We start from the raw sequence: 17,316 nt of genomic DNA, 5'->3' as shown, positions 1-17,316 counted from the left end.
TACTTTGGTCCCAGCTCTCTCCAGGTCATTCACTAGGTCCCCCCGTGTGGTTCTGGGATTTTTGCTCACCGTTCTTGTGATAATTTTGACCCCACGGGGTGAGATCTTGCGTGGAGCCCCAGATCGAGGGAGATTATCAGTGGTCTTGTATGTCTTCCATTTCCTAATAATTGCTCCCACAGTTGATTTCTTCAAACCAAGCTGCTTACCTATTGCAGATTCAGTCTTCCCAGCCTGGTGCAGGTCTACAAATTTGTTTCTGGTGTCCTTTGACAGCTCTTTGGTCTTGGCCATCGTGGAGTTTGGAGTGTGGCTGTTTGAAGTTGTGGACAGGTGTCTTTTATACTGATAACAAGTTCAAACAGGTGCCATTAATACAGGTAACAAGTGGAGGACAGAGGAGCCTCTTAAAGAAGTTACAGGTCTGTGAGAGCCAGAAATCTTGCTTTTTTGTAGGTGACCAAATACTTATTTTCCACCATAATTTGCAAATAAATTCATTAAAAAATCCCACAATGTGATTTTCTGGATTTTTTTCTTCTCATTTTGTCTGTCATAGTTGAAAATGATGAAAATTACAGGCATCTCTCATCTTTTTAAGTGGGAGAACTTGCACCATTGGTGGCTGACTAAATACTTTTTTGCCCCACTGTATGTTGATACGTCAATAAATACATGCTGTGTTCATTTTGGCATGTTTACCTGCTTACAATTCCCACTGTAGTGTGCATAGATCACAAGCCCATTGTAAGTCATTAGGGCTAACTGGCTGGCTTCTACTGTTAGCTAGCCAGATAGCCACAAAGAGTTGTTAGCTAGCTAATTACCCACAAAGAATTGGCATCTGCCTTGCTTAACGTTTGTTTTAGTTCATTTTTGCCTGTTAAACTATCTGGTTGGCTACATTATTACGATTCACATATAGCTAGTTATTAAGTAAAATATTTGCTTTGTGTATATCTTGATTTGTCGCTATTTTTGCAATTGTCCTGGCTGGAAGAAGGTTCAGTGAATGGGGAGATGCAGTGTAAGGTAATACGTCAGGGTGAGTGCAAGTGCTTCTCAAATGTAATGTTTTATGCGTTCTCCACACTCCTCACAAGAATGTACTTGAAGAGAATGTCCTCGGAGAATGCACTCGGAGCATGAGAGTGTGGAGCACAGTAGTATGCATATTGAGAAACACCCACTATATTAACATGACATGTGATTAGGACTAGTGAACAATCATACATTTATATTCCTATGTGTTGGCTCATTGTGAGATGCTGGGGAGACAGAGGTGTTGTGTTGGGTGACGTCCTCCCTCCCCCTCCTTTGCTCCTCTCCTCCGAAGTGTGTCAATACCAATGTGCAAAGGTCACCGTGGCTGCAGAAAGCCGGCGGTCGATAGAAAAATAAATAAGCTGAAGAAAGAGGAAAATGATGGAGGGCAGAGCCTGGTGATTCAGAGGGTTAACAACAGGTCAACACACACAAGCACCCTCCAAAGGCATATGGGTCTGGAGGGAGCTCTCTCTCTGTTCTATGTGCTCTCTCTCTCTCTCTCTCTCTCTCTCTCTCTTTCTCTCTCTCGCTTTCTTTTTCTCAACTTTGTCATCTTTCTCTCTCTTTCTCGTCTTTCTCTCTCTCCTCTCTCTCGCTCTCTCCCCCCTCTCTCTTTCTCTCTCTTTCTCTCCTCCCTCTCTGTCTCTCTCGCTCTCTCCACACTCTCTGTCTCTCTCTCGCTCTCTCCCCACTCTCTGTCTCTCTCTCGCTCTCTCCCCACTCTCTGTCTTTCTCTCTCTCTCTCTCTCTCTCTCTCTCTCTCTCCTCCCGCCCTCTCGAAGTTGAAGTCTTACAGAAAATAAGCGTCACATTGTGTTAGTGCTGAGAGCCTCTTGTACTCCTGTTCCTATTTGGGGAGAGCCTGAGACGTCATTACCTCAGTGTCCTGGGGGAGATGAACTCTCTGACCCGTCAATGCTCTCCCTTCACCAGAGCAGTAACAAGGTCCCTGGAAGGGTGAGACAACAGGGAGATTGTAGGAGCAGTGTGGCGCTAATGTTTCCTATGGCCAAGTCGTGACAACGCTCTCTGTGGTGTGGCCTGGAGTGAGTGGGTCAGGGCCTCCATTCTTGGTTCTGGGGCCCATTCTCGTACTCCTAAAATGGGCAGCCCTTCAAGACCTGCCGCAGACCATCAAACAATCGGGTATTATGAGTGTGTGAGGCTGCGGGGCGAGTGGGTCTACGCTGCATCCTGTATCGAAGTTCTGATTTTTCAGGCCGGGGGCCAAACAGAAGGGTGGCCTTTGTATGCCTGGGAACGAAGTTCAGACTCTGGACTATAGGGGCATTTGAAACAGGAGTGGGTGGGCATGGTATATATGTGTGCACCAGTGTGCGTGCTTGATTGTGTGTGTTTAGATGTGTGTGTGTGTTCCAATAGCTCCTTTCACCCCCCCCAGCAAATGTTAATAACCCAGTGTTTCAGTGTCCAGGGCAGTGATTGATTACAGGATGGGATAGTGTGGCATACCAGCCTCTCTGCTGGGGCAATTCAATGCAGCTCAATGCACTCTTCTGTCTTTCTGCTTTCACATCCATACATGTGCTTTTGTTAAACTCATTAACAAAGCCCCAAGCCTGGAAAACAATGATGTAGAGCTAACAGACCTTCTCTTGATGTGTATAGACCTACCTATTTCTGGTATATTAAACATGTAGTTAGTATGCATTTAATGTATGTTGCATAAGCATTCAATATATACTGAGTTTTTGTAGTCTATAGTCCATGAACTAGGTAACTTAACTCTCTCCTCTTCCTGTCTCCAGGTCAGTGACTTCCTGTCCGGCCGCTCTCCTCTGACCCTGGCGCTGCGAGTAGGTGATCACATGATGTTTGTCCAGCTGCAGTTGGCTGCCCAGCAGTCTGGAGGGCAGCACTTACAGCACAGGCAGCTCATTGCCCGCGGGGGTACAGAGGGCACCATGGGACAGTCCACAGGCGCTTCTGGAGGGTTCAGCAGCGGGCATCACCCCCGCGCCCCCACCCCCCACCACCACTCTCACCTCCACTCTCGCCCCCATCCTAACCAGTCCCAGGCCCACCCAGTGCCCTTCCCCTCTACCAGCACAGCGGCCTTCCCCCTGCCCCCTCACAACAGCCCTCTCCTCCCATGTACCAGTCTTCCTCTTCCGCCCCCTCAAGTCACTGCAGCACCCCTGCTCCTCGTCCCTCCCAGCTGCCCGGCAGTCTGTTTAGTCGCTCCCACCATCCTTCCCCGGGTCGACCCAGCCCCGCTTCCGAACCCCAGAGCACCCCCACTGCAGCCCCCTGTCCTGAGGTAAGACCTCCACCAATCAATCAACCTACCTACTGCTTTATAACACTGTATTACTCAGTGCATACCATACTTACACAAAGGCGGGCCAGGACACAGCACACACCATTATTACCTCGCCAGAGACCAGGAGAGATGAAAGGATGAAAGAAAGAGGGGGAAGAAAGAGGGAGAGGAGTTAATGAGTTAGTCTGTGTAGGTTGTTGTCTTGTTGATCATTAGCCGTCTTGCTGGTCAGCAGGCCTCTCTCACTGCAGCCTGGAGCTAGGAGCTATCTGTCACTCTTTTAATGACAGTTGATTTCCACCAACTTGGTTGTTATTGTCTTCTCTCTCTCTTCGCCTGAAGTCAACTCTATGAGTTTTCAGAAACAAAACCAGATATGGGTTGGTGTAGTTTAGAGGCCACATAGAACAATGAAAAAAGAAACTTCTCCACTCTGAAATGTCCCCCTACCTCCCCCTTTTCGCTCCCCCTCTTCCTCCTGTAGGTTTTCACTTTCAGTTCACAAAGCCGAGCAGGGCAGGTAACGGATAGGTCTGTTGTAAGGGACAGTAAAAGGAGCTCCCTGGACTCAGTTTCTTCTGAGTCTTATGTGTCCCTATACAAGGAACGACATGGTTTACATTAGGGTTACTACTACAACATCACTCGCTGTTACAACACGGCTGTTATAAACTGGGTGGTTTGAGGCCTGAATTCTGATTGGCTGAAAGGCATGGTATATCAGACCATATACCACGGGTATGACAAAATGTTTATTTGCACTGCTTTAATTACGTTGGTAACCAGTTTATAATAGCAATAAGGCACCTCAGGGGTTTGTGACGTTGTGTCGTGCATAAGAACGGCCCTTAGCCCTGGTATATTGCCCCCCCCCCCCGAAAAGAAAAAATATATATACAAATATATATACCGCACCTCCTCGGGCATTATTGCTTAATTATAACATATATGTTACAACACCAGCTTCAAGTCACTGCCACTTCATGGCTTTTGATAAACTGTTCTATTTCAGTAGCATGTTCTATGTGTCTTACATGACCATGTATTACATACATGCATCTCATGGTCATAATGCAACTACTAAAAACTGCTGTCGAGTGGCCGTATATTTCTTATCACTCACTGCAGGGAGAGTGTTGGTTTGTTGAAGGTTTGTCTCTAACGTTAGACTAATGTCTCCTTTCCTCTCCTCTACAGGCTAACTGTGCTAAGAGCCCCAGCAACGGCACTAGTGCTTCAGTGCACTCCTCCTCCTCCCGTAAACCAGGTGCCATCATCGAAAGCTTCGTCAACCACGCTCCTGGGGTCTTCTCAGGGACTTTTTCAGGTGAGTGAGGGCCAATACCATTACACTAAGGCTTTAACTCTAAGTCTATGGCATAGCACTCTGTCAGCGGCTCAGATTACTGCTGTGTTCTACTGGGTGGGGGTGTTATCTGTGGTGAGATTGGAGCTGAGGGGAGTTGTAGTGGTTTGTAACACTCTCTCCATCTCTCTCTCTCTTTTTTCTCTCTGTCTCTGTCTCCTACCCTCCCTCAGGCACTTTGCATCCTAACTGTCAGGACAGCACTGGGCGGCCCAGGCGAGACATCGGCACCATCCTGCAGATCCTCAACGACCTCCTGAGTGCCACGCGCCACTACCAGGGCGTGCCTCCCTCCCTCACCCAGCTCCGCTACCAGACGCAGTGTGGTTCGCCCTCCCCCGCCTCCACGCCGCCCTCACCCCCTCCTTCGCCCCCAGCCACCACCGCTGGCATCGCCGGCATCTCTGCCAAAGCTACCTCGGTGCCCGCCAGAAACCCCATCTCATCCCCCCTCCACCCGCTGGTGCAGTGCCAGAGCCAGATCCGCATGTGCAAGCCCCCTGGTGAGCATTGATAACATCACACACACACACACACAAAAGGCCCTTCACTGTCTTTGAGCCCCGTTGCAGCAGAGCAACAGATGTTGTTGTTGTGGATGAGAGTGATTGAAAGGACTCTAGTCAAGAGCTTGTTAAGGAATTTAGATGAGCCGCTGGTCTGTTGTAGAGCCCATAAGAGGATTCATCAACGGCTTTGTTTCTGCCGTTGTTTCTGTTCAAATGCTGTTCAACTTATTATACCCACATGTTTTGCTGGACTCGATAAGACACTTGGATCAGATGCCAGTTCTGATCAACACAATTATCATAAACAAGCTTTTTCTTTCAACTCTCAGAATGACTTTTCAGAACCTTGCTCAAAAGGAAAGAGAAAGAAAGGGAATACAGAGGTTGGCAGAGAGGTTGTTGCGGGGGTTGGAAGAGGGAGGAGAGGAGTACGGGGGGAAGGAGATGCTCCTGTAGGGCTGTTCCATCAGGCTCAGTTGTCAGGCAGACCCAGCCGCAGCAGAAGACTTGTCTTTGTCTCTGTGCAGAGGGGATAGGTTTACCCCTCAGAGGGCCGGACTGGGGATTACTGCCCTCCACACAGAGGCTAGGACAGATCCAGATCTACTGATAACATTCACAGGCATGTGTCAGTTAGTCTTAGTGCTGAAGCGCATTGTCCACGCTCTGCTTGTTTAAACTGTACCAGAGGAAATTGAACTGTTCTTCCATGAGTCTGCTCTTGTTGCATGTTGAATAGAGATGGATAGTGGAGGAGGATCTCTGAATGACTCTGATTAAAGTTTTATGTGGTCTCTTTGTTTGAAAGAAAAACATGAATTCCATGGTAGACAAGGACTGACATCAGCACTTGTATTGTAACTTGGCATTGCGATAGAATGGATCACTTAATCGAAGCACGGACCGAAAGTTCACCGAACATCCAGGGAACTCTGCAGTACCCAGTGAGCCCTTTAAAACAGTTCTGCACAGTTGAATAATACATGCTTATGTTCTTAACCCAGGAAGACCTCTTCCCTCACCACTACCCCTCTCCCACTCCTCCACTCAGCCGTCATCCCATGCTTTTTCTCTCTTTCTTTGTCCCACTCTCCCCCCGTCTCTCCCGTGAATTGGCCGTCCCACTGCTTCCTCAGTCGCTGTCCAAAACTAGCCTCATCTGTAAAATACATCTCTCTCTGGTCTCGTCCAGCCCAGGACACCATCAATGGCGGCTTGTGTTCACTCGGACTTTAAATAGATAGATTTATGCAAAAAAAATTGAGTGCTAAAAGAATGCACATTGTGTTTGTAGGGCAGTGGGAGGAAGAAAAAACAACACACATTAAACCTCCTTTCATAAGATTGTTTATATCCGGCCTCTGCTAACTGCCCACAGATTCATTTGTACTTTCACTGAAAAAAACAAAGGGCTAAATAAATGCCTTTGGAGTCAGACTGGCGACCGGCTGAATCCACTTGCTTATCAATTAATGAGCTGGGGCTGTTCTGTATGGACAGAAGCTGTCTGTCTGTTCTGTCTGTTTAGCTTCGTGACTTCGGAATTCTTGGTGAGGAACATTTTCGAAGGCAGATGACTAAGTGCTCCGATAAAACCCTGAGACGACGGTCTTATCAGCCAACACCTGGTGAAAGACTTCACAGCTTAACTCTTCGTAGAAGCCTGCTTCCATTGGACTACAGGAATAACCTATGCTTACTGCTTAGTACCTTCTCAGACGTTTAATGTCTGTGTTACGTTACCTCAGGTTGAGACAGCCTCTTGAAAATGTCACATAGCTCTGCTATCTCCAGAGAGCCTTTACCCTTTCCACTGCAAGTTAATGTGCAGAAGATAGAAGAGGGCTTTGAATAAAGAGCTTCGGTCGATCCGGGGATAGCTGGAAAAGCTAGTCTAGCTAGAAAAGTCTGGTTTTGGTTGTGGGGTGGCAGCATGGCAGATTTTGGTGGTGGTGACTGCTGCATGCAGGTCTTTGTTAGGCCCAGGGCCAGAAGCAGGGCCTGTGGCTAGGTTCTGAGGGGAGGACTTTAGAAGGGGATGTTAGGCTAATTGTTAGCTGAATTCCTGTGCTCAGTGGGACCCCTAGCCTGCTGCCCGGCCCAGTCCTTTGTCTGTCTGCTGTGACCCAGGCTCCATGCAGGGAACCAGGCTTAGCCATTGTAGGGCAGAGAAGAAGGGAGAGAGAAGGAGAGAAGGAAAGAGAAATAGGGAGGAAAATATGGAGTGAGGTAGCCCTCCATGCCTCAGGATTAGACCTGGTTTTAAGACCCACCCCTCTGCAGCTGCTTGGTTCAACAGATAGGGGAAAAAGGGAACAAAATGAGTTGTGAAAAAAAGGAAGGCAGGGGGTAACTCTCCTCTCCTCCCCCTCCTGTTTCTTCCTCCCTCCCTCCCATCTCCTCACTATCTGTCAGGTCAGGTTAGCTTTGGCTGAGGGAGGCAGGGTGGAGCTGTGTGTGCAGAGAGAAAGAGAGAGAGAGAAAGAGAGAGAGAGAAAGAGAGAGAGAGCAAGAGAGAGAGAGAGCAAGAGAGAGAGCAAGAGAGAGAGAGAGAGAGCAAGAGAGAGAGAGAGAGAGCAAGAGAGAGAGAGAGAGAGAGATAGCGATAGAGGGATTGGGTGGGAATGGCTAAATTCCTCTCCCAGCTTGTTTAATCAAGCCCAGAGCGAATGGCCTTTGCAGTCGGTGCGTTCTACTGGAAGACAAATCTATGTTGAAATGTTAACACTCTGTAGTCTGCCACTGCCTCGCGTTAACATTGTCAACATGGCTAATTCTGAACCGCTAGCTCTGTTCTACTGTGGAAGCTCTTTGCCAGGTTCTCCCCTATTATTTAACCTCTGTCTCAGTCCTCTCTTCAACTCTGGACTATGTTTGTCTCCTCTCCTTGTTTCTGACGTGTGTGTGGGTATCAGTGTCGACCTGACCAGGTGCCCTGATCCCTCACCCTGCTCACTCTGTCTGTCGTGCTTCTGCGTGGTTGACCCACCAAGCTAGGGCACCAGGGCACTATGCATAATTCATTGACCAGCATCGCCAGGCTGTCAGTGAGCATGTAAGCATCTACCCGGCCAGTGAAACACACACACGTTGATGAGCAACAGTAACCGAGCCGTCTAACCCCATCCCTGACCTATCAGCCTCGACCTATAACAGTGCCAGCTAACCAACCGCGTCAGGTGCCCTTTCATTGTCTAACGACGAGAGAGGGAGAAAAAAGAGGTGAATGTTAATTGCTTCTAAAAGTCATTTAAGAGCTCGTGCCCCTGCAGGGCTGTCAATGCCCTTTCAACGGCTGTCAAAACAGGGACGTTCGCTCCTTTTGACTGGTCTGACTCCCTCAGTTTGGGTTTCCTCTACCTCTTCCTCTTTGTCTCTCTGTCTTCTTGTTTGCGCTCCGGATGGCTAGGATGGATGGCAGGACAAAGGCAGGGCTATGTGTACTCCAGGCCTGTGTTTACCCTTTGGGCTGTGCTCAGGGCCCAAGCCAACCAGGAAGGACATGTGTCTGTGTTGGAGGATGGGCCTGTAGCTGCAGTGATGTATGGATGACTAGGAGAGTAGAGGAGCACAGGGGGAAAGGCAAAGCCGCAGAGGGTTGGCTCTGTCATGTTTTGGAAAATTACTTTGGCTTTCCTCAGAGTAGTAGGCCTAAGAGTGTCAGGTTATTATTGGGGAATAAGTGGGAATTGTGTGAATGTAGTACGTTTTCAGTTCTAATGACTCTAGAATAGGTGGGGCTCCACCACTGGATACAAATGGAGGATGCAAGGATCAGGTCCCATTCAGCTCCTGTAGATCTTGGTGGGATTTACTACAAGACTGTAAATAGCAAGGTTCTTCCTGTATTTAAACCCAGGCTGTTTTTGCTGCAGTTTGAGCCTTCACACACTCTACCTGATCCCCTGGGGCCCAGTTTTTTTAAAAGAGATCTTTTCGGATTTCAGCTATCAGAAATAAAATGAATAGAACAGGTGTCCCCATTCAAGTCAATGATTTTCCCATTCTATTAATTATATTTCTATGCATGTAATCCTATTGGTTAGGCGAAATCAAAGATAGCTTTTGAAAAACTGGGCCCTGATGCTCGGCAAACAACACTCTCCTTCCATGAGATCACAAGAATTATGAAGGCAAACAAACAATCAACAACACTTGGACAACTGTTAATGAAGCGGAATCTATAAGGAAACGATAGGAGGAGAAGCTCCTTTAATCTCCTCTGTATTTGTCCTACTGTAGCCCTCCTACTTGGCCCAGGCTCTAGAAGGCCAGGAGGCTGACTGGCAAAGTGATTGTTCATAGATCAGCCTCTCTTTTTTCTGTTTCTCTCTCTCTTCTCTCTCTCTCTTTCTGTTTCTCTCTCTCTTTCTCTTTCTCTTTCTCTCTCTCTTTCTCTCTTTTTTTCTCTTTCTCTTTTTTTCTCTTTCTTTCTTTCTTTCTTTCTCTCTCTTTCTCTCTTTCTCTCTCTCTTTCTCTCTTTTCTCAATTCAATTCAAGGGCTTTATTGGCATGGGAAACATGTTAACATTGCCAAAGCAAGTGAGGTAGATAATATATAAAGTGAATATATAAAGTGAAATAAACAATAGAAATTAACAGTAAACACATACAGAAGTTTCAAAACAATAAAGACAATAAAGACATTACAAATGTCATATTATATATATATATATATATATACAGTGTTTTAACAATGTACAAATGTCTCACTGTCTCTTTTCTGTCTCTCTCTCTCTCTCTCACACACACAATTCAAGGGCTTTATTGGCGTGTGAAACATATGTTAACATTGCCAAAGAAAGTGAAGTAGATACTAAACAAACAATAAAATAAACAATACAAATGTACAGTAAACATTACACTCACAAGTTCCAAAAGAATAAAGACATTTCAAATGTCATATTATGTCTATATACAGTGTTGTAACAATGTTAAAATACAAGAAGGAAAATAAATGTGAATAAATATGGGTTGTATTTACAATGGTGTTTGTTCTTCACTGGTTGCCCTTTTCTTGTGGCAACAGGTCACAAATCTTGCTGCTGTGATGGCACACCCTGGTATTTCACTCAATAGATATGGGAGTTGATCAAAATTGGGGTAGTTTTCTAATTCTTTATGGATCTGTGTAATCTGAGGGAAATATGTCTCTAATATGGTCATACATTTGGCAGGAGGTTAGGAAGTGCAGCTCAGTTTCCACCTCCATTTTGTGGGCAGTGTGCACAGAGCCTGTCTTTTCTTTTCTCGGTCTCTCTGTCTCTCTGTCTCGGTCTCTCTCTGTCTCGGTCTCGCTCTGCCTTGCAACATGGTGGTCAGTTGCTACTGCCACAGCCCAGCTGGGATACCCCACCCCCAACCTGCATGCAGTACTGTGTGTAAAGTAGCCTGTGTGTTTATGAAGTGTATGCAGTCATTCTCGGAAACAGAGGGTGCAGAGTGTTTTTTGGCTGGGTGGAGTTCTGGGATTCCACAGGGGCTTTTGGGTTAGTCTCTACCTCCTCCCCCCTCCATACCACCCCTACTACCACCCACACCCCTCCCATGTGGTTTGTTCTGCTGTGCTCCTCTGTCCCTGCACCATGTTGTACGTGGTCCTCTGTGGCCTGCCCTGAGCAGCTGGACAGCAGGGGGGAGCTGGAGAGGGTTTTGTCCTCATAGCTCAGTCAGCTACAGCTCTGTGACTGTGGTGCACTCCTGTCAATGCCTTTAGTCACTGTAGGCTTTTACTGGGCCTGTGAAAGTGTGTACTGAGGACACACACACACACACACACACAGCTTCGCTCCAAGGGGGGACGGGTAGAGACGATACAGTGCTGATGGAGGAGCAGCACAGGGTGCAGGAAGGTTGCATAACCAGAGAGAAAGATAGGGAAGGAGGAAGAAAAAGAGGGAGGGAATGCCCTCTGTTGTATGTTCCTTGTTCTCTCTGCTCCTGACCGGTCCCTTGCCTAATATTTGCCTGTGGTGGCTTCCAAGAAAATATGTGTTATTACTTCCTCCTCCTCGGTGCTGAGTGCGTCAGAGAGCTGTGTTTGTCAGGCCATAGAGAAACCAACAATAAGGAAGATGCGGAGGGTTTCACCCTGCTAGTGATTGCGCTATGCCTTTGTGTTCTTTCTCCCTGCCCCCATCCACCTCTATCATTCCCTCCCTCCCTCCCTCCTGTGTGTGTTCTATAAGGAGTCCGCGCCCCAGGCGCCAGTCACTCCTCATTAAGCAGGGCTTGAGCTATGTGACCCACGCCTGACCAGCTTTGAGGTGCAGGAGACAACCCCACGTTTGTCTGTGGCTTTAGAATAGAGAGAAGGAGGGAGAGAGAAGGAGGGAGAGAGAAGGAGGGAGACAGATAAATAAAGGGCAGCTGGAGAGGAGAGAAATCCTTTTTCTCTCTGAGAGAGAGTGCAAAAGAGAGAAAGTAGAGGGCATGTGGTGGGGTTTCTTTTCTGTGTAATTGAAGGGACTTAGCCGAGGAGAGGGAAGGAGAGGAGGGGGGGGCGCAGGGGGAACAAAGCCCCTGGCAGAATGTATAGCCTTCACATGCAGGCAGCTGAACAATGCCCCTAACACACAATAACCCACTAGTTACCCCCTATAATATAAACCAGGCAAGAAATATAGTCCTGTGGCATAGGACCTCATGTAGACACACAGTCTTATCTAGTGAGGAAAACATAGTACAAGGTCTATTTTGCACAAGTTATTCTATTTAATTCAGTGCTCCTCCATTCAGCTCTATTCTTTCTGAAGCACCAGCAGGGCTGAGAGTTAGTTAGCATGCATTGCCAGGAGTAGTGAATATTTATAGCCAGAGAATCGCTCTGCTCAATCCGATAAGCAAATGAAGGGAAGAGGTAAATTAAGCCCACACAGAGTCAGGAATTCATTCCGATGGGGGAAGAGGAGGAGGAGGAGGAGGAGAGAGGGCACAATTGATTGTGAAAAACTGCCAGCTACATCTGATCCCTTACCCTCGCCTCCCCCATTCCCCATCACCCGTGGGGCAGAATTCCACTGCCCGCGCCCCTCCCCTCCAACCTTCCACCCCACCTAGCCCTCTCTGGGGAGACTGGCCCATGAATGGGGGTGGTGGGCTGGAGGTAGAGGGGTAAGGGGAGGCAGTGGGAGGGTGATGGATCAATGAGCTGGGAGTAGGATGCTGCAGCCATAAAGAAGCCAAGCTCTCTTCGCTTACAATTTCCATTCGCTTGCATTTTCTATTGAAAGCCAATAGCAGTGTCCTCGGCTGGAGATGGATGGCTGCACTAGAGCTAAGGTTTAATCAATAGGTCTTTTTTATTTGCCATCGATCCATGTTAAAAGCTACTGCTGCTGCTGTGTGTGTTTGTGTGTTAGTGTGTACACACTTGTGTGTTCGTGTGTGCATGAGTGTGCCCGTGCGTGTGTGTGTGTGTGTGTGTGTGTGCATGCGTTTTATGTGTTTGTCCGTGTTTGTGTGTTTTCGAGAGAGAGGGCTTTGGGTTATTGACATTCTAGGCCATTCTTTCATTCCGAGACAGATACTAATGGAGCTAGCTAATAGATTGTGCTTGCCTTCCTCCCCAGCTCCTGAATATATTTCTAAATGAAATGAAGGTTGAGTTGTGTGGTGTGGTGTGGGCAGCCATTCACAATGGATCCAAAGGCCTCTCCTTGGAGATCAGCCTCTCATATAAGCACATCAACAGCTAGAAATGGACATCAGAAAGTCACACAGCTCTGACGATGGCACTCATTTGGATTGCCAGTCGTAGTTATGTGTCTGCATATGATAGGCAGAAATTAGAGGGTGTGTTGTGTGTGTGTGTGTGTCTGTGCAAGAATGAGTGAGTGTGTTCTCTCTGTGATTGTGAGATTTCAAGGAGACTTAGAAGGACACAGGGCTAATAGAACACAGTGGGGCATTTCACTACACACTCCAGACACTAATCACTGTGTGTGTGTGTGTGTGTGTTTCAGGCGCTTAAGAATGCCATAGCAGCATGTCTTTTTGTCTCTCTCTCTCTGAGTTGCAGCATAGTCATCACTCCAGTCTGAGTTGATTTCTCCTCTGCCTGGCCTTAGATAACACTGGATGCACACTGAACAGAGCTCTCTGTTCCCTCTCCCCTCCATCACGTATACAACCTCTCCTACCAATGCTTTATTTATTTACTGTACTTTATACATCTTGCAAAGCAGGGTGTATCAAAAGGTCATGGAAAAGTATGACTGTTTGAAAAAAGCTGGTTTGGTCTGTTCATTGACCTTCTGCTTTCCTTTCCTCTCTCCTCCAGGAGATCGTGTGCGTCAGACAGAGAACCGTGCGACTCGCTGCAAGGTGGAGCGTCTGCAGCTCCTGATGCAGCAGAAGCGCCTGCGCAGGAAGGCAAGGCGGGACTCCAGAGCGCCCTACCACTGGCTGCCCAACCGCAAGGCGGGACGCAGCAACAGCAACAGCAACAGCAGTGTGTCCAGCGAGGGATCCATGGACCTCGACTTCGACGACTCTGTGTGGAAGCCCGACGTCAAGGCCGACATGAAGTCCGAGTTCGTCATGGCGTAATGATAAAGACGAGGATACCGATTGGCTGGATAATGGAGAGCCAGACTCTGGGATTAAGCGAGAGGAAGTTGGGGATGGTTTCGGAGGTGTGGAAAACAGGCTGGAGCCAAGTGTGGAGCATGAAAAAAAAAAGAGAGAGGGAAGAAAGCTGGTCATGGTCTTCTCTCGGTGGGACAACCAACTGTCACACCAAAAGGCTCCCTGCTGACTTTCATCTTGTCATGTCCCCCACAGCCTCCTACCATTAGAAATAAACAATAGAAACAGATGTTTGACATTTAGACTGGGAACGGATATGTCTGGACTTACGAGACTACAGTTATGCATATAGACTGCAAATACGTACTGCCTATGAGAAGAGAAAAAAACCCAGAACTGAGCACAGCAGACTTGGATGGTGGTGGTAGTGGTGTTTTGGTGTGGGTTTTTTTTCCATTGATTTTTTTCAAGCAGAACTCTGGAGAGAGATCCACACTGGACTTGTGAGCAGGAGTGATGGTGGCTGGGGCCGTGGTGTAACCACACAGGACAGACAGATAACCGCTGGCCCCAGAGCCATCCCTGGCCTACTCTAATGGGCATTCTAGGTCTCCACTTCACCGACAAGAGTCAACTTTTTACTTATAGGGTTATCTTTTTATTTTCATTTGAAATGTATTGTTATTTTATTTTTTTCTAAAGAACTATGTAGCATTGTTCACAAAGCATTCAGGTTTTCATCGACAGTTTCAAAAGTAGTCGTTGATTTGCCAATTTTTCATGATTTTGGAACAGCAGGTCAGAGTGTGCAGGAAGTAGGATACGAGGAGCAATGACTCATGGGAAATGGGCATTTGACTAAAGTTCAGACTTACATGAACGGCAACCTCAGTGACATACAGTAGGATATTAATAGGAATTAATTCATTAATAAACAAAGATAATATTAATGGAGTGCTTTAGAGGATTTTTGGAAAGAAATCTGTTTATTTAACTTTTCATCTGCTGTTTAAAAAAACCATTAGTCCAGTTTTGCTTGGGTCAAGCCATTCATTCAATTGATAACTAACAAACGTATTCATCCAATCATTCATCCGCTCATTCACTCATTAGGGTCATATTGCCACAAAAAATAATGGAGAAAAAATCCCATTGAATCCAACTTGTGTCTTACAGACCTATTTCACTTATAGGTGGGGATCACAAATGTGTGTGTGTGTGTGTGTGTGTGACATTTGTGTATATTCATTACGATGGCTGATTCATCCCTTTTGTCACTCAAACTATGGAGGTTCGGTACAGACTATTCTCTCCATTCCTTACCATTGAGATGATGTAGACACATGTCCCATATATTCCTTTTTGAACCTACATCACACTTTAACCAAGGCCCTTGTTAGAAAAATGTGATTACGTCAAGCTACTTTCTACTATTGGAAAGGAGAGGTGGAAGAAAGCTAAGAAATCCCAAGCAGGGAACCTGTCTCCACTTTCATCAACTAGTGCCTCCACCAGTGGATTCCCTCACATATCAGATTAGGCCTTTGACAGACTTTCTAAGAGATTTGCTGCTACATGGGACTTTGATAGACAGGGAAAAGAGTAACTTTTCTTTGCATGCAAAAAGTGTGAATTATCCTGATATTTTTGTTGTTGGAAGAAAAAAAATAGAGGAGAAATGGGTGCTTTGAAGAGGAGGTAAAACATGCATGAATAATGATCAGCTGCTTTTGTTGGTTAGGTTTTTATGTTCTGAAAAACAACAGCAGTGTCCTGCTCCAAGTATTCTCAAAGCAAACCAAAACAGAAGACTGGACTCATATCTTACCCTGGACTGAACATTCCCTGGACCGTGATGATCATGAGCAAAGAGCAACTGACTTTCCTCCCTGAACGCTAGTTCAACCAACACCAATCTCCTCAACACAGAGACAAGTACCCTGGCAGCAGCCAACTATAACCCCCCTCAGCCTACTTAATAACATAGTGTTCAGCACAGTGCATGTTTGGGACTAACAGGGAGACCCTTTGGACCAGCGTACACATCCCCGAACCCAAACCTGTATGGAGAAACACCATGTCTGACCACCCTACCATGATTGCACTCAAAGAGTTTGCAGTGAGAGATTACCTTGTTTGGTGAACCTCTTCTTTTTTTAAGTGGCCTTATCTTTCACTAAACAAGACAGGTGTGGACTGGGGGGACACGGTTTCTTTCTTTGCCTGTATTTTGTCACAACGCTATTGTCACTGAGGATTCGGGCATCTCTTGTTTGTGCTTTTAAAGGGTGGAGTCTTATGTCAAGGCTCCTGTGCCTTAAACGTTGCCCTTGCAGAGTGTGTCAGATATACGATGAACAAATGATTTCCTTTGATTAATGAATTAATTCATATAAGAGTCTGTAACCACACGAGAGCTGTAGTTTTTAGGGATAAGCACGTTGAGTGAATTAATATTGATGTGTTTGTTCCTCAAATCGGTTTTCCCATTTTCTCTCCATTGTGTTGCCATGTTTGTTGGTCTACTTTGTCCAAATCCTCCCCTCTGTCCTGCCCACCAACAAGCTGAAAATCAACACATTGACAAAACAAAGTACCTGACGTGGAGGTTTTGACTGCAATGTGCAACTATGGCAACAAAGTGGCCTGACTGACTTGGCAGGTGTCCTCTGAGGACGTGAGATGACATGACATGCACTTCCTGTCTCCTTGGATAAGACATTTCAAAGGACAAATTACTCCCCCCTAAATTTAATAGAATTTTGTATACATGTATGAAATATACTCTGTGTGTGCCTCACTTATGTGTGAAATAAAAAAATATTTAAAAAAAGAAATAAAAAAATTAAAAGATGACATGGGATGAGATGGGACAAAGGAGGGGATGGGGAGGGCATTTAAAAAACAGTTTGTTGGTGGAGTTCTGATCACGTCATTTAAGTTGCCTGTTATTTCTTGTAGCCAACCATTGAAAATAATGACAAGAGTCAAGAATACAATTTACAATGTTCTAGCTATAGACCGGTGTAGCACATGTGTGACTGTATTAATTTATGAAACCAAAACGGTAACTGTGAATGATGTATTTCTTTGTGCATTTGTATAAGTGGGACAAGGTGGTTGGGACATAGCAATGACTAATTCCTATGTCCTATTTGATGGAATATAATGGAAATCATGTTTCCCAAAAAAACTAAAAATATATCAATATATTTTTTTCTTAAGCAATACATTTCAGTGTGACTTGTGATAGAACATTTTTCTTTTTTAGGTAATAAATAAAAATACAAAATGAGTAGACCCAGTCGTCCGTGTGGGTGTTCAAATCCTTATTGAAGAATATTCAGTTTTGAGTATTGAGTGAAATGTACCAAATAAGAGTTGTATTTTGTACGAGAGTCTATTTCTTAAGGTAATCAGATAGCAGTTACATTATTTAAAAGCAGAAAAGCTAGAAAGTACATTAATAAAGTATCAATTTACCCATCATATAGAATGGCAATATGTTAGTTAGTATATCTGCTGGCTCATTTTACCACTAGGGAGAACGATAGAAGAGACGGAGAGGAGAGAGAGAGAAG

At 46.0% G+C, this 17,316-nt stretch overlaps 1 protein-coding gene across 1 annotated transcript in view; it reads left to right on the top strand.

Moving 5' to 3' along the window:
* The window catches only part of LOC112244726 (midnolin-like), a 30,665-nt gene extending 13,630 nt beyond the window's left edge, over positions 1 to 17,035 (top strand). Inside the window, 5 exon segments of the mRNA XM_042323068.1 lie at positions 2,817 to 3,075; positions 3,078 to 3,328; positions 4,529 to 4,658; positions 4,871 to 5,200; positions 13,488 to 17,035. Of these exon segments, the coding sequence (XP_042179002.1) occupies positions 2,817 to 3,075; positions 3,078 to 3,328; positions 4,529 to 4,658; positions 4,871 to 5,200; positions 13,488 to 13,756 (1,239 nt within the window). The 3' untranslated portion in view covers positions 13,757 to 17,035.
* The last annotated feature ends 281 nt before the right edge of the window (positions 17,036 to 17,316 follow it).

The sequence above is a fragment of the Oncorhynchus tshawytscha genome, linkage group LG06 (genome assembly GCF_018296145.1).
Source record: "Oncorhynchus tshawytscha isolate Ot180627B linkage group LG06, Otsh_v2.0, whole genome shotgun sequence".
Taxonomy (NCBI): Eukaryota; Metazoa; Chordata; class Actinopteri; order Salmoniformes; family Salmonidae; genus Oncorhynchus; species Oncorhynchus tshawytscha.
This window is presented reverse-complemented; position numbering and strand designations above follow the sequence as displayed.